The sequence below is a fragment of the Coturnix japonica genome, chromosome 19 (genome assembly GCF_054131305.1).
Source record: "Coturnix japonica strain WE chromosome 19, WE-NBRP24, whole genome shotgun sequence".
NCBI lineage: Eukaryota > Metazoa > Chordata > Aves > Galliformes > Phasianidae > Coturnix > Coturnix japonica.
The window spans coordinates 6,699,930-6,723,045 of record NC_140681.1 but is presented as its reverse complement, the minus strand read 5'-3'; the positions used below and the strand labels follow the sequence as shown (position 1 = coordinate 6,723,045).

The window sequence follows — 23,116 nt, the reverse complement described above, 5'->3', positions numbered from 1 at the left end:
AGAAGAAACAGGAAAGCAGGACTCAGAAGCGATCGCTCTGCATGCTGCACTCAGTCTTTATAGGATCTGACATATTAAAAAAACCCAAACAAACCAACAGAGCCCCCCACTGACAAATCCAGCCAACTCAGCCAACACATGTTCTGCTTCTCCCTGCCTTTCTTTTCAGTTCACAAGACGCAGATGCCCAGTTCTGAGTTCAGTAAATCAGAGGCAGTCAACTCACGACAGAAACAGGTTGAAGTAACAACACTAACAACCGGTCAGACCGTGTCCTTCAGCACCAACCCGGCAGCAAGGACAGATGTCACACAGCGGTACCGCAGGTTTCCCAGCCCGCTGTACGGTTCGCATTACGGACCGTGCCCCGCACACACAGCGGTGCCGCCAACCGGCCCCGAGCGCACACGGCTGCAGTGAATCCCGCAGCGCAGCGCAGCGCCATGCCGGGGCCTCAGCGGCAGCCGCGACCCCACAGCACAGCACGGCACGGCAGGGCCCGGCCCGGCACCAGGCCGCGCCTCGAGGCACAGCGCCGTCCCGACCGACCCCGCGCGCGCCGACCCGACCCGACCCGAGCCGAGCCGAGCCGAGCCGAGCCCGCAGCGCCTGGCAACAGCGACACGGACGCGGACGGACCCAACGAACGCTCCCGTGTCTCGGTGTCTCCGCGCTCTCCGGGCTCCTCTCGCCGCCTCAACGCGCTCCCGCTCGTCTCTCTCCGCCCGGATGCAGGCCCTCGGCCGGAAGCGGGCCCTGCCCGGCCCCACGCATGCGCACTCCTCCAGCCATCGGCTGCCTGCGGCTCCTCCCACCGCCTCGGCCGGCCCGGCCCGCGGGGCTGCGCGGGGCTGCGAGCAGCGCAATGAGCGGAGCGATGAGCCGAGCCGTGTGCCGTGCTACGAGCCGTGCGGGGACGGCACCGAGCGCACGGGAAGCCCCGCACCCCGTGTGCGATCGCCACGAACCGCCGTCCCCGCTCGGAGCGCTGCAGCCGGGAACAAGCGGCACCGCGCTGACCGGCCGCCCGTACAACCCGACGAGCGCAGCGCGCGGACGCCGTTCAAGAGGCGGCGGCTGGACGCGCCGTGGTGAGTGTCGCGGGCCGGGGCTGTCGGGACGAGCTGCGTCCCGTTGTTGGGAGCCGCCGCTCAATAGCGCACACTGTGCTTTGCTTCTGCACCTGGGGAAGGCACAGCACGAGAGCGATGGCTGCCAAGGGCACTGACGGGGACACGAGGCTTTTATTGCTCGGTCCAGACGGGAAACCAACAGAAATCAGTCTCTGATCTCTCACCGCTGGGTGCTCAACCGCATCCACTTCCCCACTGATCACCCCGCAGCTCGCTCCTACGAGTTCCTCACGTTGCATTTCCCAGCTGCTGACAGGCACAAGTAACAGCAGGGTGAGCTGACGTTCCTCTCGTGTCCTTTTGTTGCCCACAGGTGGCAGCAGGATGATGACCAGGAGATACAAAACCTGTGCATCGCCTTCAAGAGGCTGCGCCTGGGTGCGACAAGGTGAGTGGCACGGAGCAGCACATGGCTGTCAGTGCTGCACTCGGCACAGAGCGCTCTGACACGTCTGTCAGCTCCCATTTCTCACCCGTCGCCTGAAGCCACGGCTCTGAATTGGGATGCTGACGCCGTGTGCTGAGACACCGCTGTAATGCAGCCCTCTATCCTTTACCAGGAGGATCGCGGTTCAGCCTGCTGGCTTCAGGAAAGATCTCACGGCACATAAGAGAACAGCCATAGATTATCATAAGGCGAAGCGTTATCACTAATTTAAATAGTTCATTTTGTTGTATTTTTACTGTTTTGTGTTTCATCAAATGTTTTCTTACATGTTACAGTTTAGTTTTCTAATAAAAATTGTATATTGTTTCATAAAAGCACAGAGTGGTTTCATTTTGTTCCGGAAGGGACCTCTAAGATCATGTCTTTCCAACCCCCTGCTGCATGTAGGGACACCTCCCTCTAGACCAGGCTGCTCACAGCCCCATCCAGCCCAGCCTTGAAGGCTTCCAGGGAGGGGGCATCCACAGCCTCACAGGACAACCTGTCCCAGTGCTTCAGCAGCCTCACAGTAAAGAATTTCTTCCTGATAGCCAGTCTAAACCTATGCTCTTCCAGTTCAAAGCCATTTCCCCTCCTCCTCTCACTACCTGCCGTTATAACAGCATCCTTCCTGTAGACCCCCTTCAGTACAGGAATGCTGCTATAAGGCCTCATCAAAGCCTTCACCAAGCTGAAGAGGCCCTGCTCCCCTCACCCTGTCCTATAAGGATGTCTCACCTGCCCTACAGGGAGGTGCTCCAGCCCTATGACCATCTTCATGGCTCTCCTCTGGACCTGCTCCAGCAGTTCCCTCTCCTTGTGTCTGCTGCATCACTCAGCTTGGTATCAACTGCAAATCTGATGAGGGTGCGCAGGATCCCACTGTCCGTGTTGCCTAGAAAGATGTTAAACGGCACCGGCCCCATCACCAGTCCCAGATGGGCGCTAGATGGAGCTCTGCGGACACGGATCCACGGGAGGAGACTGTTGCTGTTTCAATGTTATTACTCGTATTTCCTAATGTAGAGGTGCCCCCTTCCATCTGAAGGAGCCCAAAAACCACTGCCTGGTGCTGAGGCCAGCTCTGCCAGACTCACCGATCTGCCCAGCAGCAGTGAGTGCCACCAGCACGGTTTTGCAGCCCTGGAGCATCACCCTTTCCCCGTGGGCATCCACACGGCCATTGAACACATTTTTTTCCATGCTGTGCAGCCAGAGACGTGGCAGCTGCTGTGCAGGGGTGTGCAAACCTCTGCTGGAACACCGCAGTGCTCAGATGGCAGCGTGGCTCCCCAGGTGCAAACACGTGTCCCCACACCACAACCTGCTGAAAACAACCCGGGTCCAATTCTGCTTCGGTGCAGGATGGGGCTCCAGCCTCAGTTCACAGCACCCATCAGGCAGGACACAACCTGCCCTCTCCCTAGATTGCACTGCACATCCCTGAAGAAGCACTGCTGCTTTTCCTGCGCAACGTTCTAAGGCAGCAAGACACCCCCTGGATGCTTTAAAGCCAGCATCTATTGATGCAGCTCTTCATTACCCATCCACCACGTCAAAAGCAGCACAAATGCCTGCAGCAAAATAATTCAGGCCAGGGCTGCCCTGGATTGCCGGGCAGGCGTTGGGAGCACCACCCTCCCATGGCAGCGATGCCACGAGCGTGGCCGCTCCCCAGGGAGCCCCGCCAGGAGCCGTGGGGCCGCGCTCCCCCTTCCCAGCCCCGCGCCCGCTGCCCAGCCCCAGCACAGTGAGATGGAGCTGCCCCGGGAGTGATGCTGCTCGCCGAGCCCATGTGATGCTGGGCTAGCGCGGCTCCTCCATCGTCCCCCTCGGCTCGCAGGCTGTCATGGCGACTCCCAATAACGTTACTCCCACCAACTGCAGCTGGTGGCCCATCTCTGCGCTGGAGAACGACGCGGGGAAATCCAAGGAGGGGGAAGAAAATCAGGATCCGACGGACCCCGCTCTCAGATCCCAGGACAGGCTGGTTTTATATCACTGGACCCAATCCTTCAGCTCCCAAAAGGTAATGATGGCTCGGCCGGCTGCTCGGGAGGAATCACCTCTCCGGGCAGGGCGTACCCTTGGCTCGGGAGGACGGCTCCGCAAGCAGCAGTTTCCCAGGGTGGGCGAGGGGAGCAGCACGCACCCGGTTGGCCCTTTTGTACCCTCATTTCTGTGTTTTATCACCATCTCCCCTGGGGTTGGGGGGGGGGGAGCTCAGCCAAACCCTGGTTTTGCTTTCAGCCCGGGGTTTGCAGCGGGAGACGCCTCTGCTTTGTGCTCGCTCACAGCCAAACGCAGGCAAAGCGCAGACAAAGGCTGAGCCGGAGACCACCCTGCAGCTGTGGGGACCCCAGGACACAGCCCTGTGCCGGGAGTAATTTGCCCCAGCATTGCAGCAGGGCCCTGGAAATCCTACTCCAGAGATGCTCCAATTCTGAGCAAGGCACGGAGCCAGGCAGTCCCCAAATCACATTTTCCAGGCGATCCCCAATGCTCATTTTGCAGTATGGCAGCATTGCCATAAAGCCGACCTTCTGCCGGGCCCTCTGCCATCAATGTCAGGTGGACAGTGAGCTGCCGGGAGGCCCTGGAGAGCACAAAGCCATCCCAACATGAGGCTCCTGGTGCCCCACAGCGAGCAGGGATGTCCCTGTCTATTCCGCACACAAAGGACCTGCAGGCACCCGATGCAGCAGGGCCACCACACCGATCCCATCCGCCTATGCTGCCAGAGCTGCCATGGGGATTTCATTCTTGTGCTGCTGACACTCCCAGGGCCCCTCCTTGGGGCATCCTGGGGGCCCTCAGCCCCTGCCACCCCACTCCAAGGCGCTGGTGGTTAAAGGGGTTGGGGACCAGGGTGAGATATAGCAGCCCCTTGTTGGGCTCTGCTCCCAGCATCCTCCTCCCCTCCGAGGCACAATCTCCACAGAGGGAACCTGGCTTTTCCTTGTTTGACTTTAAAAGAAAATAATTGGTCACCTATTAAAAACTTAATGACTGATTCCCCCGGAACTCTCCTTGCTGCCAAGGCTCCCTGGAGCACAGTGGTGGGGCTGAGCTGTCCCTCTGTGCTTTGCTGCAGGTACGGTTGGTCATCGCTGAGAAGGGGCTGCCCTGCGAGGAGCGGGATGTCAGCATGCCACTGCTGGAGCACAAGGAGCCATGGTTCATGCGGCTCAACCTTGGCGAGGAGGTGCCCGTCATCATCCACCGGGAGAACATCATCAGTGACTACAACCAGATCATTGACTACATGGAGAGGAACTTCACGGGAGGTAACGGGGGGCAGAACTGCATGTCAGGCTTCAGCTCAGCAAAAAGCATAGGGCTGATTCAATGTTGTTGGCCAAATGCACCCATTTCTCCCTAGAAAGTTTTGGTTCGCTCCCCTCAGTTTTTCATGTTTTCCTATCAAAATGAAGGATTTCCAGCAGAAATCCTCAGTCATCCCTTGGAAATGTTGCAAGGGGGATTAGGGAGAGCTGCAGCTGGGTTTGTCCTTCTGTCTTTGAGGCTATGCTCCCAAATTGACCCATTCCTCCCATCTCTGAGGCTGTGGGAGCCCATGGTGTGTGGAGGCATCTCACCAGGGCCTGCACACTAGGGACAATGTGACAGAGATCCAGAGGAAGGGACAGCAGAGAGAGAACTCCTGTGTCCTCCTGGAGCAGGGCTGCTGCTGGGATGCTGAGCTCTAAGGCTGCTTCTCACGCAGCCGCTTTGGCATGTAGCATCTCCAGCCCCTTAGTCCGTGTTTTCCCATATCTGTGTGCTGCCATGCTGGGATGCTCTGCTAGGGAGACTTCAATGCCCAGCATGCAGCTTTGGCTGCGGCATCACGACGCTCGCCCCAGCATCCATCACCCTTGCAGCGGAGACATCAAAAGCATCTCAAAATAGCTCCCCAAGCACAGGCAACACGCCAGCTCAGCTGTTGTCCTTGCCCGGCCTGGCCGCCATCGTGCTCAGCAGAGTCACGGCACTTCCTTGCCACTGGCTTGGCAGACAGACAGACAGACACCAGAGCCCCACGAAGGAGCCCTCACAGCATTGGCCCCAGGGATGGGGCAGCCTCGCATCCTTGGGGCACACTGTATCGTGGGGCCACAGTCCTCACACTGTTCCGTGCTGTAACTCAGTCCCTACAGGGAGCAGGTGACCCAGCATATGTTGGCAGCACACTGTCCCCAGCAGGGGATGTGGGCTGACGTGGTGGCAGGGACCACAGCTCTGAGGTGCAGCTCTGAGCATGGTGGGGATTTATGGCTCTACCAGGAGACACTGCGCTCTGTTTTGTGGGGAACAAACTGGTGGCTGGAAGCCAGCAGAGATACCGGCTCGATTTCTCCTGCCTCTTCCCTTGCCCTCCAAAACATTGCAAGTATTTCTCTTCAGGAGTTGGCAACAAAATCTTTCTGCTGTCACCTGTGTTTTGTTGCCACAGCAGAACGCTGTGCTCCCTCCCTGCTGCTCTGCAAAAACTCCTGCCCTTGAGGTTTTGCTGCCAGGTGCACGTCCTCACCTTCCAGCTGAGAAGTGCCATGTGGGAAGACCTGGGAAGAGGAAGGATGGCCCAGAGCATCGCTCCCTTCTGCACCTACCTATTCTTTTCTAGAGCTTTCACCCACCCGCCTTAAGTGGGAAGAGCATCCTTAGGCTGTCCCTGCATTGATCCAAGGAGGTAGCACCAACCTTGCAGCAATGCACAGAGCCTGGAAATGCCTGTATAAGAAGGATGCTCACACAGCTTTGCTCCTAGGACTGGAAGCACTGACTTTCTCTGCTGGTGACACCCAGGTCAGCCAACAGCAAAGGATGACTCTGCTGGGCCAGTCTTGCAGCGGGGCCACAGCCATTGTTTCAGTTCCTTAATTAAACAGCAGCTTTGACTGCATCTGCAAAAGTCCATTTGCTGCTGTGCCCTTTGCTAGTCCCAGCTACTGGCTTATGGAGAGCTCTGTGCTGCAGACAGCCCAGCTCAGAGTCCCAGCAGTAAATTCACTCACTCTCTATTAACTATCCACAAAAGCCATAAACATTTATGATCCCATAAAGAAACGCTCCTGATGTTCTTGGGGGAGACGAGAGCAATGTTTCCCTCCTGGTGTCATCTGTTGTGTATTTTGAGCTGTAAATGTAATAAAAAAGATACAAACTGCCACCCTGCCGAGGTGAATAAAACCCAACTGAGCGAGGAGGTGCAGAGGACTGGGGAGGGGGCAGTCCTGGCACAAAGGGAAGATAAGCTCAGCTCCTTGTTTTGTCATCCACTCCCTTGTTACCCACATCGAACAGCCTCTGCTATGGGCCATGAGCCCCTGTCCCTAGAAGTTCCAGCACCTCTAACACATTTTCCATTTGCCCCTTTCAGAGAACGTCCCCCAGCTGATCCCTGAGCCCGGGACCCTGCTGCACTCGCGGGTGCTGCAATACAGGGAGCTGCTGGACTCGCTGCCCATGGATGCCTACACGCATGGCTGCATCCTGCACCCTGAGCTCACCACTGACTCCATGATCCCTAAGTACGCGACCGCTGAGATCCGCAGTAAGTCACCTCTGGGGCAGGGAGCCGGCAGGACTCCTGCCTGCACTGCCTGTCTGGTAGGCTCCGTCTGCAGGCAGCTCCCCTGTGAGTTACCAGCCAAGGACAGGAGGTTGGGAGGCTCAGAGTACCCCTGGGAACAGTGAACCCCAACAGCCACTGCAGGCTTCTGATGGAAAACAGGGAGTTTTGCTATTTTGTGTGCAGTGCAGAGCTCGCTGCTGGCTGCACCCTGAGGTCTCCCACACCCACGCTGGCAGAGCCAAGCTCTGGTTGGAAGGAACAAGGATGGAGACAGATGGTGCCTGGCAGGAGGAGGTTTGCCCAGCTTCAGGCAATTTATCCCGGCCCTAAAGTGTTACTCTGCATTTTGTGTCCTCTTCTCCCATTTACCCTGCGCCCTTCCCTCCATTAGCTCCCTTGCACGAGGCCCATTCCAACCTTCTGATGCCCCGATGGGGCCAAGGCAATGAAATGCTGTATTTCCCTGCAGGGTAATGCTGGCAGCACAGGTATGATTTACAAAGGCAGCAAATGCACCCAATACAAACCCTAACCTGCTGGTGTGGCCACTGCTCCTCTCCCTGCCCAGGCACAGCCACCATCCTGTCCAGCTCTGCTATGACAATGGGCAGAGCAGAAGTGCTGGAAGACTCCCATCCATGGAGGTCAATTACCTTTTCCTCTCCCTCATGTCTCTTCCTGCTGAATCCCTCCATCTGTGCACTGCAGAGGGAAGGAGGCTGCCCTGTGCAAGGAGCACTTGCAGCAGGCGGTCTCTGTCGTTCTGGACTTGTGTGAACACATCTGCTGGTGTTTAGCAATTAGCAGCTGTTGCAATAAACCAAAACCTAATCTCTGCTGCACACCCTAAACCTCAGCAGCACCTCAGGCCATGCCAAGGGAACCAGAATCTGAATTTTACCCTGTTTGGACCCAAGCTTTGCTGTTGGGAAAGGCCTGGCAGACAGCGAGGCTGAATCAAACACCAGCTACACTGCTTAAATCTGACCCCATCCTTGGCTTTATTGCCATCTCTCCCATCAGCACTTTGGAACAGACACCCATTCTCTTCCCACTGTTGTGTTACACAGCCCGCTCAGTGGGGCTGATCTGTGCTTCTCCCAGTAGAGATGGGGAAGGCGGCTCCAGAGGAAGCTGAGCCACACAGCCTGTTCTTTTATCCTTTTTAACACAGAGGAGCAGCACTTCAAAGCTGTTTAACGCATCAAAAAGTCTCATTTTCAAACAAAACAGCAGGATTGTGCCTGCAAATCCCTCTTAATTAAGCTCTCTGAAGGGAGCTCGGCTGCTTCCCAGGCTAACCTGTGGGATGGGAGAACTCCAAAGCTGCACTTCCAGCCTGCTGAGCTCACCATTTTCCTGCTGTAAAATATGGCAAGGCTGCAGCTTACCAGGGAACACTCCAGTGGGCTCATCCCTGCCCTCACACACAGCCAGCAGCTCCCGGTGGGAGGGCAGATCCTGCAGCCCCTCTGTCCCTTTCCCCCCAGGGCATTTGGCTAACGCCGGCACTGAACTGATGAAACTGGACCACGAGGAGGAGCCGCCGCTGACAGAGCCATACCTCTCCAAGCAGAAGAAGCTCATGGTGAGTCAACTAGAGCCTCACAGTGCTCTTTGGTGGTGGGGCATGGCTGTGGGGATGCATAGCCATCTGTCCATCCATCCATCTTATCACTGCTCTCCACCAGGCCAAGATCCTGGAGCACGACAACGTGAACTACTTGAAGAAAATCCTGGGGGAGCTGGGAATGGTGCTGGACCAGATTGAGGCTGAGCTGGAGAAGAGGAAGCTGGAGTACCAAGGTAGGTGCTGGGCGGCACCCAGCTCACAGCACTGGACCATGGCACACAGTATGAAGCCTGGTGGCATTGAGGGGGCCCAGTGAGGTGGTAGATGTGCAGGTCGTGCGTCAGTCAGCAGCAGGAGGGCTGGAGAGGCCGTGTCCTGCCCTGACCCCAAACAAACTCCGCCGAGCACCCACTGAGAGCTGCCCCACAGCCCTGGCAGTACAGGCATGGCCGTGCATCGCTTGTCCCACCATCACCTCAGCGTCTGTCTGGAGCAGGGCCCCTCACCCCAGGACAGCTGGAGGTGCCAGGGATGGAGCACAGCCCAGAGGTGTTAATGAGGGGCAGCCCCACAGCTGGCCCTATGTGGGGGGCTGTGCGTCATGGGGCCCACGAGCACAGCACAGGGCTGCGGCGTACCCTTGAGGCCTCAAAGTGGCACCATGCAGCGGCCTAATTGCATCCAGCAGACACCCTCACTAACTGACCTGAAAGCTGGGGGGATTCAGCTCATTAGGTGCCCTCTGGTGCCTGGATGCTCTCACGGAGCTGCTTCAGTTCTCAGGAAGCACCCAGGCCCCCCAGCCAGGTGGGATGCCCCCCACTTCCAGGTCCTGCACCTGCCGGCCCCAGGGCCATGCAGCACAGCAGGCTCCAGCCGCAGCATCCCCGCAATGTATTAGCTGCTGAAAATATGTATTGACTAATTAGGCCCAGGCAATCTGTCCAGTCGGGCTGTGCCTCTGGCAGGATTAGGCGGGCTGCCAGGCTGGTACAAACGAGGCCTGCTAATTACCAATAACTCCCTTGGCTTGGCCCTGCAGGCAGCTCAGCCTCAGTTGTGACTGAGCACAGGGCTGCTGCTCGCCATCCCCCGGCAGATCCCAGCTCCCCTTCCCAGCACATCTCAGCATTTCGAGGGTCTCCTTTTCATTTAGATCCAGCAAGGAAGGATAATGTTTCTCCGCAGCCTGGAGAAAGCAGGAACTGGGTTTCTTACCACTTACCGTGCTGTACTTCTGCTTCTGAGATGTGCTGGGCAGGTGCTGAGCAGCATCCCAGCTCCACTGCTTGCCTGCAAAGTGCGACAAGCAGGGAAACGCAGGGCACAGCCCCGTGCAGTGGGCATCCAGATTTTGTGCCCCTTTTTCCTTTCCTGTACCTCTATTTCCTACTTGTTAACATCAAAAGGGCTTTGGGAGAGCATTTAACACTACCTTGACATGAACCATCTTCTTCCAGCACGCTTTTTCCTGGACATATCCTGGGTGAGGTTATTTCCAGGGTCACCACTACCAAGGGAGCTATGGTACCTTCTCTCATGCCTGCACCCAAAACGTGGCTGTTGGCACTGAAACAATTCAGTGTCCCAGTGCTAGAGAGGGATAGAGTTAGGACCATCCTAACAGCATGCAGGGAGAGCAGCCAGGCTGGGCCAGCAAATGTTTTGGTTCCCAAGGACTTCTCACATCCCTAAAATAGGACATGTTACCATGCCACCTCTCAAACAGCTCGCATCGCCCAGCAGCAGCCAAGGACAAATGATGTTGCTCTCTCTGAGCATTAACACAACAAAAGCGGTCACTGAACCACAACGCAGCCAGTTTGCAGATATTGATTTGTATCTTCATGCGGGTTATAAATGCCCACTTGTGTGTTCCCAGCTTTGTGGCACCACGTGGCCTCCTGACAGATAAGGTCTGGTCTTCTGAGACATCTCAGTGCTCAGAAAAGGATTTGGAGGCTAATCCAAAACCTATTGCCTTCGTGGAGCTTTTGAGCAAGCCTTTAAGCATCCACCCGAGGATCTATTCTCATCCTTCCTCTTCTGTCACTTGTTTCTCCAGGGCAGAAGTGTGAACTTTGGCTCTGCGGATGCGTCTTTACCTTGGCTGATATCTTGTTAGGAGCTACCCTGCATCGCCTCAAGTTTCTAGGACTCTCTAAGAAATACTGGGAAGATGGCAGCAGACCTAACCTACAGTCCTTCTTCGACAGGATACAGAAACGCTTTGCCTTCAGGAAAGTCTTGGGAGACATACATACCACACTGCTCTCTGCAGTGGTACCCAATGCCTTCAGGCTGGTCAAGCGGAAACCTCCCTCCTTCTTCGGAGCCTCCTTCCTGATGGGATCTCTGGGGGGAATGGGATATTTTGCTTACTGGTACTTAAAGAAAAAATACATCTAATGCTGGCAGCTTGGTGTTTAGTTTGGTGTCTCTGTGCTGTGTGAAATTATGACGAAGCCTCAGTAACTGTAATGAAATTTGAGGCAAAGTATGAATAATAATATTGTTTAATGTAACATTCCATAGTCTAGAAGTAGAAAAGTATACTGCAAGGAAATAACAACAAAATGCATCAACGTGTAAATGCCTTTGTTAGGTTTAAGTATTGCACTCCAGCAGGAGGCTCGGGGGCTGGCCTGGCTCCCCACATCCACTGGGCATCTCCATGGGGAGATGTGCACCTCGAGGAGCTCCCTACACCCAGGTTAACAGTGGGACTTGGATACTCAGCCCTGTCTGTGTTTCCAGAACATTCACCGGCCACCTTTCACACGTACAAGTAGTGGGGACTTTCTTCTTCTAGAAGCCAGTGTTGTGCTTGAAGGCTTTTCTGGGGGCAGTGTGCAGTAGCTGGTTGTGGTCAAGGTGGATTTGCACTCTTCAATTACCCTTTTTAATTATTTTCATCAAAAAGAATGTGTTTCACAGAGCTGCTCTTACATCCACTTCCTACATCTGGTTTTGGTGGGCTTTATTTACAAAAGGATCAGATTCCTGTCTTTAACTACCACGTTTTCCTCCTGAAGACAAATGGTTTTGACTTCCACCCTGAGCCTTGGCACACGAAGGGGATCCTTGTTTTCACCTTCTGCCTCCGTCTTGAGTTTCCTTTCATGGTTTCATGAAGCTTCTTTCTCCACCTGAGCACACCTGGACTCTGACAAAGGACCATTTCCAGGACTGCCAGCACTTTGCTGCAGACCCTTTGGCTTTCTCTTCCGCTCCTTTCTGTTGTTTCCTCGCCGTGTGTTTTCTTAGAGACACTTTGCACAGAATCACGTTTGTGACTTTATTTTTTTTTGTGCCTTTTGCATGTTGGAAAGAATAATGGGCCTCGCTGCTACTCATGCTTTGAAAACTGAGATCTTCAATAAACCATATGGGAGGAGTAACTGCTTCACATTGCTAAATGTGTTCAGCAAACTTCCAGTCTAATTTCAAAGCATGCCCACGTGCAGCAGGACGTGCAGGTGGTTTGTGCTTGTCCTTTTGTGTCGTATTGGTATAAAATTCACATGGAAACAAAGCTCATTCCTCTTACAAGGCACTCATTTCAGTAAGCACTCCTCTGGCTGCTTTTCAGAGCATTCTGGTGATCCCTGCGAGTAACGCTGCATCCATAGGCTTGGGGACGTATGCCAAGTGTGGCTGGAGCAATACGCGTGGCAATGCCTCCAATTCAAAAGAGATCTTTCTGTCTTGGAAAGCTGCAGCATTTCCCAGGAGCTTTGGTTCTTGATACGAGCTGGCAGTCGTGGAATTGTGGATGTGCTGAGGGGAGGGATCAGACAAAAGCAAAACGCACTGTGTTGGTTGTGATTGTATGGGCTGGTCTGACATGCTTCTGGAACAATATCTGTGCAGCTGCAAAATCACTGTGTTACACATATTAATCCCGGTGATGAAGATCACACTATTGTGTGTGAGAACTCAAAGCCACCACCTGTGCAGGCGCCTGTAGCTAAGGCTATAGAATGAAACGTCAGGCATGCTTCCTCAAATATGGTTACCAATTTGCTCCATGGTTCCAATGACTTCAGGGGAAAAAAAAAATAGTTCTTTTGCTTCTTTTTGAAGAGGGAAGCAGGGGGTTCCGTGAGCCCATCTCTTCTGCTAATCTGAAAGGTGTAAGAATATAATGATGTCCATGACACTGTGTTCCCCAAAATACGTTGTGTACACTGAAACAAAACCCTTAGCATGGATTTCACCCCTTTCCTTTCATAAGCTGCTCTGCAGACACATTCTCTGGTGATCTCCAAGAGCCAATTAAATATACACACCAAATGTAGAAAGGAATAGTAATTGGGGTAAAAAGCCACAGAACTCAGAGAGAACAAGAACAAACACTCCCACAGAGCAAATGAAAACACTGGACTAAATAGGTGCTTGTTTTGTTGCGGAGCACTCTGTTATAATGCAGCTGGTAGAAGGATGCCAGGCAGAGCCAATATCTAGAGCAATGCACAGGTCAGCTCAGACCAAAATGTGACAGCTGGCTGTTATGTTGCTTCACACTTTGCTGGGAAGCCACAGATGCTGTGGTGATGAGTTCTGTACAGGCTGATCAGTGCTACTCACAAACAAGCTTTTGTTTTAGATCAAATAAAAGAAAAATCAGTGAAGACAGTGCAACTCTCTCTTGCTGAGCCTTGTTTCCCTACCTTGGTAATGAAAGAATACCACAAATTTTCTCCAGGGAAAAGCAATCTCCAAAAGTGATATAAGGCAATTACAGTGACAGCAGAGGCTGGATTCATGTTAAGGACCATGCTGAAATGAACCAGGAGATGAATGTCACCACCCCAATCGATCCAGATTAGTGACTTACTATGAAGTAGCCCTGTGGTGATTACGGGCTGTCATAATAAAAGGTTGCTTTCTCTCTAGCTGATCTAAGCCTCATCAATTCTTCTCATTTCCATTAGTTTCATTTAAAATTGGAGAATCATTCTACACCCCCATATGCCTGGCACTGGCCCAATGGTCCCTGCCCAAGGCAATTTCTATACACAGAAACATGAAAATGACAGCCAAAATTCATTTTCTCACTCCATAACTTTATGCTTTGCTCTCAGCAAGGGGTGGGCAGCAGCACCCAAAAGGTAAGGCTGGAAGGTGAGGCACCCTGAGACACAGGGTTTGTTTCCAGCAAACCCCCACTCTTGGATACCTTACAATTTTCTGCTGACCAGTTCTGTGGCAGCCTGCTATCACTGATGCACTGCCGTAGCTGCATGAGACAGAACAAACGGCTTGTGCTGTATCATCCTGCACCACATCGCTGTGCATCTGATCCAGCCCTGTTCACAGCCCTCCTTCCCTTTCACTCACCAAGTCCCAACCTAGCACTGAGGAGCCTCTTACCTTCAATGGGAAGATGTTCGTAGCCTTCAAGACCTCTTAGGTTTAGAAGCAATCATGCTTTTAGGCACCTAAAGGCTGTAAAAACCTTAACATGTGCTAAGATGCTGAACTTGTAATTACAAGAGGGGAGAAGATAAGTCGCTATTCATCACATCCAAGCCCTTCTGAACACCTCAGATGGAGCTCCGTGAAACTGAGCAAACTGTGGGTACCCAGCACACAGTGACCACTTCTTCTCTCCCAGGCTTTAATTGTAAAACTATGGTTTCTGAAATCCTATTACTCCTACAGGTTTTGCTCAAAAGAATCAATTACAAAAATTAAAATGTATGTGGCCAGTGCTACACCTGGCTGACAGCTTCTCCTCTGCTTGACAAGGCACAAGGAAGACTTCATGCAGAATAACAGCTTTCAAAACAAAGCTTGTCAGAGAGCAAGGAACAGAGCACACAGCCTAAGCCTGCCTGTCACAAGTTGCCAAAGAAACCAAGATCAAGGGCTAAGATTACCCAGTGACCAGCTTGTGGCCCTGTAGGAAACTGACTGCTGAGTCTTGCTGTGTTTCTGGATGAAAAAGTATCCTTACCATCCAACTGGAGTCCAGGAGCTTTCATCTCCCAGCTAAGGAGAAGAGAGGATGGTGTAAGAGCTGCTCCTTCAAGCAAGAGGAAGCTATTGCTGCTGTTACAAGCAGTTAAGGACTTCTGCACCTGGGAATGGCAAACAGAAAACAGCAGTTTGTGAAAACACTGATATATTCACTGTCATCAAAACCAAACCCATTCATTAAACTGTTTCTTAAAGCAAGGCCTCACTGATTAAATCCCAGTGGTGTCAGACAAAAGCCATTTCCAACATAGGATTGTAGGTTTTAAGCAGTAGCACAAAGCCTTAAACTTGCATCTCAAACAAACCACATTCATGAGAAACAAATTTCCTTTTCTCCCCACTCATGCTGGTTTCTTAATGTGCCCAAATGACATTTACTACCATTATCTTTTATTCTCCATTTTACACGCTTTCCTCTGAAGGATTAAACAGAGAAAACAGTCTGCTTTAAATGCCTCAGCGAAACAAAGAATACCACATATGCCATAAATAATTCAGACGAACAATTGCTTTGTCAGAACACAGATGTCTATCACTGCAGCAAAGGCACGCAGCAGGAATGGGGCAAAGCAGAGGCTGCTTTGCAGAGATGCGAGTGCTGCAGGCAGAGCTGTGTGTGCAGAGGGTATTTCCCACTGCCTAAGCAAATTATTTCCATTTGGCTGCAGTGTTGAACAGTATTGATGAGTAAAGCACCAACGACCTCGCTGCTCAGTGCTGTTTTTCTTGCTTTCCTCCTATGCACAACGACCTACTTTGAGTTCTCCTCTTCTCTGCGCCTCTCTTCCACTCTACCCCTTCACTTTATTCTGGGCATCCCATTTTCCTGCCCCTGGTGCAGGGACAGTTCTGTGGTCAGGAGTCCATGGGCTGTGGAACTGCAGCAGCAGACGAAGCCCTTCCCAGTGCCAGCTTCTGAGAAAGAGCAGCAGAGGAACGGAGAAGAAAATCTTGCTATAACACTAACAGCCCAGATCAACTGACAACTCTGAAAGCTTTCCGTTAAATATAACGCTGTCCATCCCCCTGCTTTCACTGCCTGCTGTCTCAGCCCTTTGCTAACAGAACCTTCTCTCTCCTGCGACCCAAATCCTTTTTAGCTGCAGTGGTTATCCAAATAAAGCTACTTTGCAATCAGAACAGAGTGTAACTGGGTTTGAGGGTGTGTATGAGATCTGCAGGCACTTCACATAGGGTGAGCACTTCACATAGTTCAGAGCTGCTTTAGGGACACTTTTTACATCCCAAAGTAATGTCACACCACTGCACGCCTCCTAGAACAGTCTTCTATTTTCACTTACCGAAAGCAATTTCCTTCCACTCCCTGACCTAAGAGCCAACCTCTACAGAAGAGCAAAACGGAGGATGGTGCAGTACTGAAAAAGCTGTGATCGAAAATAACACCCAACCGCTGAGTCTACCAAGCAAATCTTAAATCACTGCTTGCTTCCATCATCTGCAAAACTACTCAGGGCCGATCCGGAGCAATGCTCAGAACCAGCACAATCCTGCCAGCTTTGAGTGCAACAATTGATGTATTTGGACAGAAAGCCAGCAGGCTTTGTGGCACTTGTATCATCTTTATTTTCTATTAATTTTGCACGTTTTCTTTCCGCCACAGGCAACTATTTTGAGCCACAACCTACTTAGCTGCCTTTTCTCCAGCACTGAGTCATGATCCCATAAGCCTGGCACTGTTACAGTCACATTGTGTGCCCCCTCTCGGCGCTGCAGCTCTTCCTGGTCCTCACACGACAGGGGATGTCTTAGAGAACAGAGCAGGATTCAGGAGATTTCAGAAGAGAGCTGACATTTACAATAAGGATATGTCTATTTATTGCTCTGACATCAACAGCATTTCCTGCAGATTAAGTACATTAAATTGCATCACAGAAAGAATGTGACTTTAAACTGCAAAATGGACCTAGACTGAACAAAGAAAAATGCTTCAGAGATAGGAAAATAAAATGTCATTTGTATTTACTTTTGATTCCAAGCTTTTCTTTATTCAGCCTTACAATACCAGGAAGACGTGCTCTACAACTGCAGACCTTCAGGAAACGCATGACTGAGAAAGGGCATTTTTAGGAGTACTCCTTTCCCTTAATAGTCAGCTCTCCCGAAAGGCTCTTCATCTCAACCACTGGGCCATGTTAAAGCTCCAAAGCTTTACAGAAAAGTTGTTCATGTTGTTCCAAGGCACATGATACTGTTTGTGTTTTGTGACAGCCAGAGGGTAGATTAATACATCTTTCAGATCAAATGTTACAACACAGTTACCTGGAATTTCAGGGACTGCAATCCATCCTGATGGTCAGTTGCATTTCTGGTCTTCCAACTCATAATCTCTTTATTCTCACTGTATACTTAAAGCACTCAGGAGCTTTATTTCCTTCCACGAGTTCAAACACATCAGGCAGTCCTGCTCCAATAAGCGAGACACGTTCACTTTTCCATCTAAACTCCATGACAGTGATTGACCGACTCCTTTTAACAACAGCGTACTATGAGGTGGGAATCACAGCATCCTATTTCACCTTAAGCTTTGGCAAAACAGTTAAAGGAGGAGAAGACGCAAGGAGGGCAAGCATGCTTTGAGCAGAGGTAAAGAGCTACTGCTATTCCTGCAGCCCAGGGGGGGAGATGAAGCTGTGAAAAGACAAAAATCCTAAGGAACAGGTTGGAGTGAACAGAGATAAGTAAAGAGCTGGGACAGGCTGCCTGCAGAGGAGCTGCAGGGATACGCTTTAAGCTCCAGTGCTACTGGGCGTTATTTTCCTGAGGAAGGTGACCACAAATTGGTACTCAGAACTAACTGCTGATTTTCCAAGGCATGTAATACATCACAGCATCCCCTGCAGCTTTTCAATTAAAGTGCACCGTAGGGTATAACTGGGTGTTTCTCACATTGCCATAAATCACCAGGCATCAAAACAGAACACGAGATTCTATTATCTCAGCCGCTCCATGACCTGAGTTTCAGTACCACAGTGAAGCAGTCACAGAACAAGTCTGCTCTGATCAAAAACTCTCCGGCCCTAGCAGAGAATGTCTAAGGCACCAAGAGCAGGAGCAGCCTCATGCACATCAGTCAGGCCAAATGCCAGTTACACTTCAATGTGTATTTGCTAATTTTTCATTGTGTGTATTTAAGTACTATGTCAGTAATACGCTGGAGACAAAAATCCCCCTGCGAATTCTATGGGTATGGAAAGACAGCTCTGCAGAACAAGGGAAGCAGTGTCTGGAATTAACTACAATGTAGAAAAGCAATAGAATAAAATAAAATAGGCAAAACAAAGACCCAATCAAAACCAACCAACCAACACCCGCGTTTCACATGACTACAGTTGCTTGCTTTTAGAATCCATTGGAGAACTCACCTACAATTTATAAGTAACTGTTGGCAGCTGAAATAGAGGATCTGCCAGTTTGAGAGGAAGCACCAAATCCAGCTATTCGTACAAGTCTGCTGTGATACAGAGGCCACATTTTTAACTTAATGATAGAAGTTTATTTGGGGGAGTGAGGGAAGTCAGGTAAAGGTGATAGGAAATGCATGAGCAGAAAATCAGCAGTTTTGATTTCCAGTTAACTGAAAGCCAAAAGACACCAAGAAGAGGCCTGGAGCACAAGGAAACCTTGTAAGCCAACAGCTGGCACGTGGTCTCTGAAAAACACATTGTACAAGACTTCCAGAATCATAAGGAACATTACTGCATGGGAACTTTTCCATCTATTCCAGTGGATTAGGCCTCCACTTTGCTACAAAGAGCAACTGTTCATGTCTAGGTAACCAACTGCATGGCACACATTAGGAATCTTGCTTTTGTCAGGTGTTTTTGTTGGTTTTAAACCCTTTGTTTTTGAGAATTTGTGCCACGTTCACCTGTGGAAATACAGCGTGCTCAGACTGTCACCAATAATTCAGTATAATCTCAGATAAATCTGTATAATATTATATAAGTCAGAAAAAACCTGAGAGCCTGGATTGTTCAGGGAAGTGAAGGACAGCAAAAGTACCTTTGCAGACTCCAGAAACACCCACAAAGACACAAGCATATCGTAGCTTAAATACAGTCTGAGAATAGCCATGGCCTACATTATTTCCACAATAAACAGTTTGTATGACACTAATCTGAAGCACAGAGAAACAATGATGCAGTGATTGCATAAAACATCTGTGGAACTGAAGATAATATCAGCAAGCCTGCTGGTTTAAATAAACTGCATTTTCCCATAGCAGGCCTATGTAGCAAAGTTACATAAAGATAACCTAAAATAGAAACTTAAATCTAATGAAATGAATCCGAAAACCTTCTGGGTATATAATCCTTTTTCATGATGCAAGTGGCTTGCAGCCTAGCTTAAGTCAAGAGGGAGCAGGCTTATAGTACATCAAAAGAAGGACTGCAAATGAATCTGCATTGTTCAAATATATTTTTAGTTAAACCCAATATGAGTTGATCAGTGCAAATTTCCCAGAGTCAGCTTAAAGGCAATTCATTGCAAAAGACAAAAGAAGGAACTTGATAGAAAATACATCGACTCCTGAAAAAGCTTCTTTCTGCGTGGCAATCTGTGCTTTCTGAGGCTGCAAAACAACTCGGGTTTGGCACTGAACGGAGTGGGAAGTCAAAGGAATCCAGCTTTCCTCAGAGGCGAGCCACAAACATGGAATTAACGTTGCTAAAACTGCTGCAAATACTTCCACGCATTTGCTGAAAAAGAGCTGAGGAGATGGTTAAAAAAAACACAACAAAAATGTGCCAATGTTGACTGTGCATCACACCCTATTCAACTAAACAATCAACTTGGAGCCAAACACTGCACACAGATTGTCCCCTCTCATATGGCAGCTGTGCCTACAAACCTCTTCGACTGCCTCTTTCAACACTGCAACCATCACACAAGTTTTGCACAACTGCAACATGAGCAAACCTTTATGAAACAATAAAAGGCTCTGCAAGATCAAAACTATGCTAAATGTTTGGTACAATGAGCAAACCCATCCAATTTCATACCTATTCATTATACAACATTAGTGTTTTATTCAGTAGTGGGTTTCCAAACGTATCAGAAGCAGCCACAACTATGTGTGCAATCAAAATTAAGTAGCTTATTGACATTCACTGATAAGCAAAATAAATACTGCTTCAAGCAAACTGCTTTGCAGCTCTCAGGATAAACAATGTTTCATTCAATACCAGGCAGGCTATTAAGCGAGTTAAGCTAACATGTTCATAACACCAGAATTCCATTGTTCTGGAAGAAACATACCAGAAAGTATTTGGTTTTATGGTGCTAAATGCATAAGATTAAAAAAATAAAAGGAAACACCCAACTCTCTCAATAGACTTGGGATTTTTTTGTGTGTCTAAAGTTGCAAAACATGGTTATAGCTACTTCATATAAGGAGAAAGATAAAACTTGTTATTGAGGAGTTTCCTTTCCAAACACAGGTATCAATTTCAAGTCACAGACTGCTTAAGCTATTACATCTCAGATTCATTCTCTTTGCTGCAGAACACGCGTACACCAACTTGGCACAAACCCTTGTTAGGTGTATTTAACACCACGTGAGATGTTCGCATTTCACAGTGGAGCTTCATACTGCTTTACCAAATGAACACTGGTGGCTGGAGTCCTCTGCAGTAGCTATTAACAGTGTCATTAGGGGAGATCTCCTCTAAGGACAAAACAAGTTAAAAAAAGAAGAAAAGGACATTTGGATCATGCCTGGTATTTTAATAAAAATAGATAGAGGGAGAATTAACTTAAGGTCAGTTAAGGTCTTAAAGTGCAAAGGCCTCTGTCAGTTTTGGAAGATCTGTTCCTCTATTTCTTAATACGAGAAACAAATCCAACTTTGTATTTCTTTACCAACCAGTAACTCCCAGCCAAGAGCAGACCTTGTCCAGTACTAATTCTTTATAAACAAAATTTCTCATCACCTCCCAGCCATCACCTGGTAAAGGCTGTCCAGCCCATTACCTTCTTCCTTATGGTTGGAAGCCTATATTGCCTATAGGCTTTATATATGCCTATATATATGTCTGTATTTAACTAGTCTGGCACTGAAAGAAAAATCCAAAATTGAAGAATATTATCGGCTATAACCGTATTTCTTTGAACTCAAAGGTACATTTGGGAGAGGCAGTCCAGGAGAAAAAGGTTTCAAGTACCAAACTCTGTACGTTGCAAACCAAGCTGCCAAACCTGTCAGCGCACCAAGAAGTTTTTGACTGAAATCATGGAAATACACAGTAGTGCATAGAAACATGAACACCCAGATCATGGTGAGAAAACACAAGGACACAAACAGGCCGTTGATAACAACACGCAGCCTTGAGTTCCGGTCTATGGATAAGCCTTCCAGCACAGCCATCTCCTCCACAATCATCAGAGTACAATATGAGAGCAGAAAGCAGTGCCCCGAGATATCAAAACCGTTCCATATCCCGTTGTTCCGATGGCACTCCTGCTTGGTGGTGTAGAGCTTCTGAGGCTCACTGAGTTTATTCGAGGTAAAGCACATGCCGGTGAGATTCTCGATGTACATGAAGAGTTCAGTGCAGACATACCAGACGGCAGTGCCCACCAGCAGCGTGCTGAGACGCCGCAGAGCTGCCAGAATGCTCCTCGTGGGGCCGTAAAGGAACTTGCTCTTGGCAAACAGGTAAGTGGTGACTCCGATGAAAGGCAGCAGCAGCCAGAATGTCCATGCCCAAGCCACCTTGACAAAATACCTGCCAGAGAAAAGCCAAGAGAGAAACGTGCACGTGTGAAATTTCATAGGAGCCTGGAGGAGGGAGCTGGGGGCACGCGGCTGTAATTGAACTAGCAGCCTTTCAAGGTCATCATGGAGAGCTGTCTAAATTAGGAATATGATTCCCACCCTCTAAGTCAAGCATAGATAAAATCTTAACCCTCTCCCCATTATTTCTCTAGGGTCTCAAACCTGACTAATTCCTTCACTAAGCGCTTTAACTGCTTGCCAAGCAGCATTCCCTCAGACTTACAGCTTCATTTAGACTCTCAGCTGACTCAGTACAGCTGCTGCAATTGCCTTTACCCTACAAACCCAGTCAACTTTGCCTTTCTCAAACAACAGCTGCAAATAAAATATACTTGGCTTGCCACCCTGACCCTTGGTCTTCCCCTCCTCCTCCATCTCAAATCAACTTTGCTTTACAACCTTTCACAACCTTCATACTAAATCAGATACCCCAGTAAAAAGGGTGATTCTTTTCCCTAATCAGCTTAAGACGTTTTTCCTCCATTACCACCTCATAAAATCATGAAGTACCATAACCTCACAGCAGCACCCACTCCTTCTCTGTTCATCCAGCTGATGACAGCCCTCCTTTGGCACACACACATCCCCACACCTCAAAACGCACTCTCTGCCTTGACAGTTTTTGCTGTGACGTCTATAAAACAAGCAGACGAGGTGCAGCTATCCCGTTTAGCAAGACATTGCCTAATGAGTTCTGCCACTATTGCCCAACTATTTCTCTTCTCAGATCTTACAACACAGCAGGAACAAATGAACAAAGAGACCAACGCCTCCAACCTCCTGCCTCCCACCAGCACCTTCCAGCTCAGCCAACGGTGGCAAAGGGGAACAGAGCAGCCCCCTTCCATCGCCTTATTTCTTGAACAATAAAGAAAACAGAGGAACTCCAGCCTGTGACCAAGCTACAGACAGACAGACACAGTTTTAACTTACTACCGCTGCATCCCAGGCGAGAACAAGCACTAGCAAAGCTCTGATGTTCATTCAGCTCCCCATTGGGACGCTTTATTAATTAATTATTGGGTGGCTTTATTAAGCCACCAGGGCCTTGTCCAACACCCCCCCCCCCCCCAAGGCCCGGCCCAGCACAGAGGCCTGAGGGCAGCACGCCACAGCCCCCAGCCCAACTCACACATTGAGCGCGTTGCGTTTGTTCTGCATGGGCGTCTCCGGCACCAGATCGCCGTCCTTCAGGGCAGACCCGACGAACACGAGGCCGAGCAGTAACCACGGCAGCCGGCGTCGCACGGCCTCGGCCACCAGCCGTGCCCTTAAGCAGCGGGCGCAGCGCTCCAAGCGCTCCATGTTGGCCGCCCGTCCCGCCGCTCCTCAAGGCCCCTCCCGGCCACCGTACGCACCGCGCCCAGCCCCGCACACCGACACAGCGCCCCCAAGCGGCAACCGCCGGTACTGAGCCTGACACGGCGTGCCGGGTGAGGGCGCCCCCTGCCGGACCGAAGCTTTAATGCATTGAGCTGTGAGGCGTTGGGGGTGGGAAGGACGGGGAAGGTCATGGAGAGGCCTGAAAGCCTTAATGACAAACCACGGTACCTCACACAACCTCCTTCAGGTTGCAGACAGCAATAAGGGCTCCCCCGAGCCTCCTCTTCTCCAGGCTGAA

General features: G+C 50.4%; 3 protein-coding genes across 3 annotated transcripts; 2 read left to right on the top strand and 1 right to left on the bottom strand.

The window, feature by feature from the left end:
• The first annotated feature begins 183 nt into the window (after positions 1-183).
• LOC146757837 (uncharacterized) lies at positions 184-1,895 on the top strand. The gene is made up of 4 exons (XM_085519415.1): positions 184-381; positions 430-1,091; positions 1,447-1,521; positions 1,694-1,895. Exons 1-4 carry the CDS (start codon positions 184-186, stop codon positions 1,785-1,787), a joined length of 1,029 nt encoding a protein of 342 aa, XP_085375541.1. The 3' UTR covers positions 1,788-1,895.
• A 1,409-nt stretch (positions 1,896-3,304) lies between these two features.
• Positions 3,305-12,112, top strand: GDAP1L1 (ganglioside induced differentiation associated protein 1 like 1). The gene is made up of 6 exons (XM_085520313.1): positions 3,305-3,589; positions 4,655-4,847; positions 6,944-7,117; positions 8,629-8,726; positions 8,830-8,944; positions 10,777-12,112. Exons 1-6 carry the CDS (start codon positions 3,410-3,412, stop codon positions 11,118-11,120), a joined length of 1,104 nt encoding a protein of 367 aa, XP_085376439.1. The 5' UTR covers positions 3,305-3,409; the 3' UTR covers positions 11,121-12,112.
• A 6,075-nt stretch (positions 12,113-18,187) lies between these two features.
• FITM2 (fat storage inducing transmembrane protein 2) lies at positions 18,188-22,826 on the bottom strand. The gene is made up of 2 exons (XM_015881664.3): positions 22,628-22,826; positions 18,188-21,445 (listed from the first exon to the last, which is right to left on the bottom strand). Exons 1-2 carry the CDS (start codon positions 22,798-22,800, stop codon positions 20,803-20,805), a joined length of 816 nt encoding a protein of 271 aa, XP_015737150.2. The 5' UTR covers positions 22,801-22,826; the 3' UTR covers positions 18,188-20,802.
• Between the last annotated feature and the right edge of the window lie 290 nt (positions 22,827-23,116).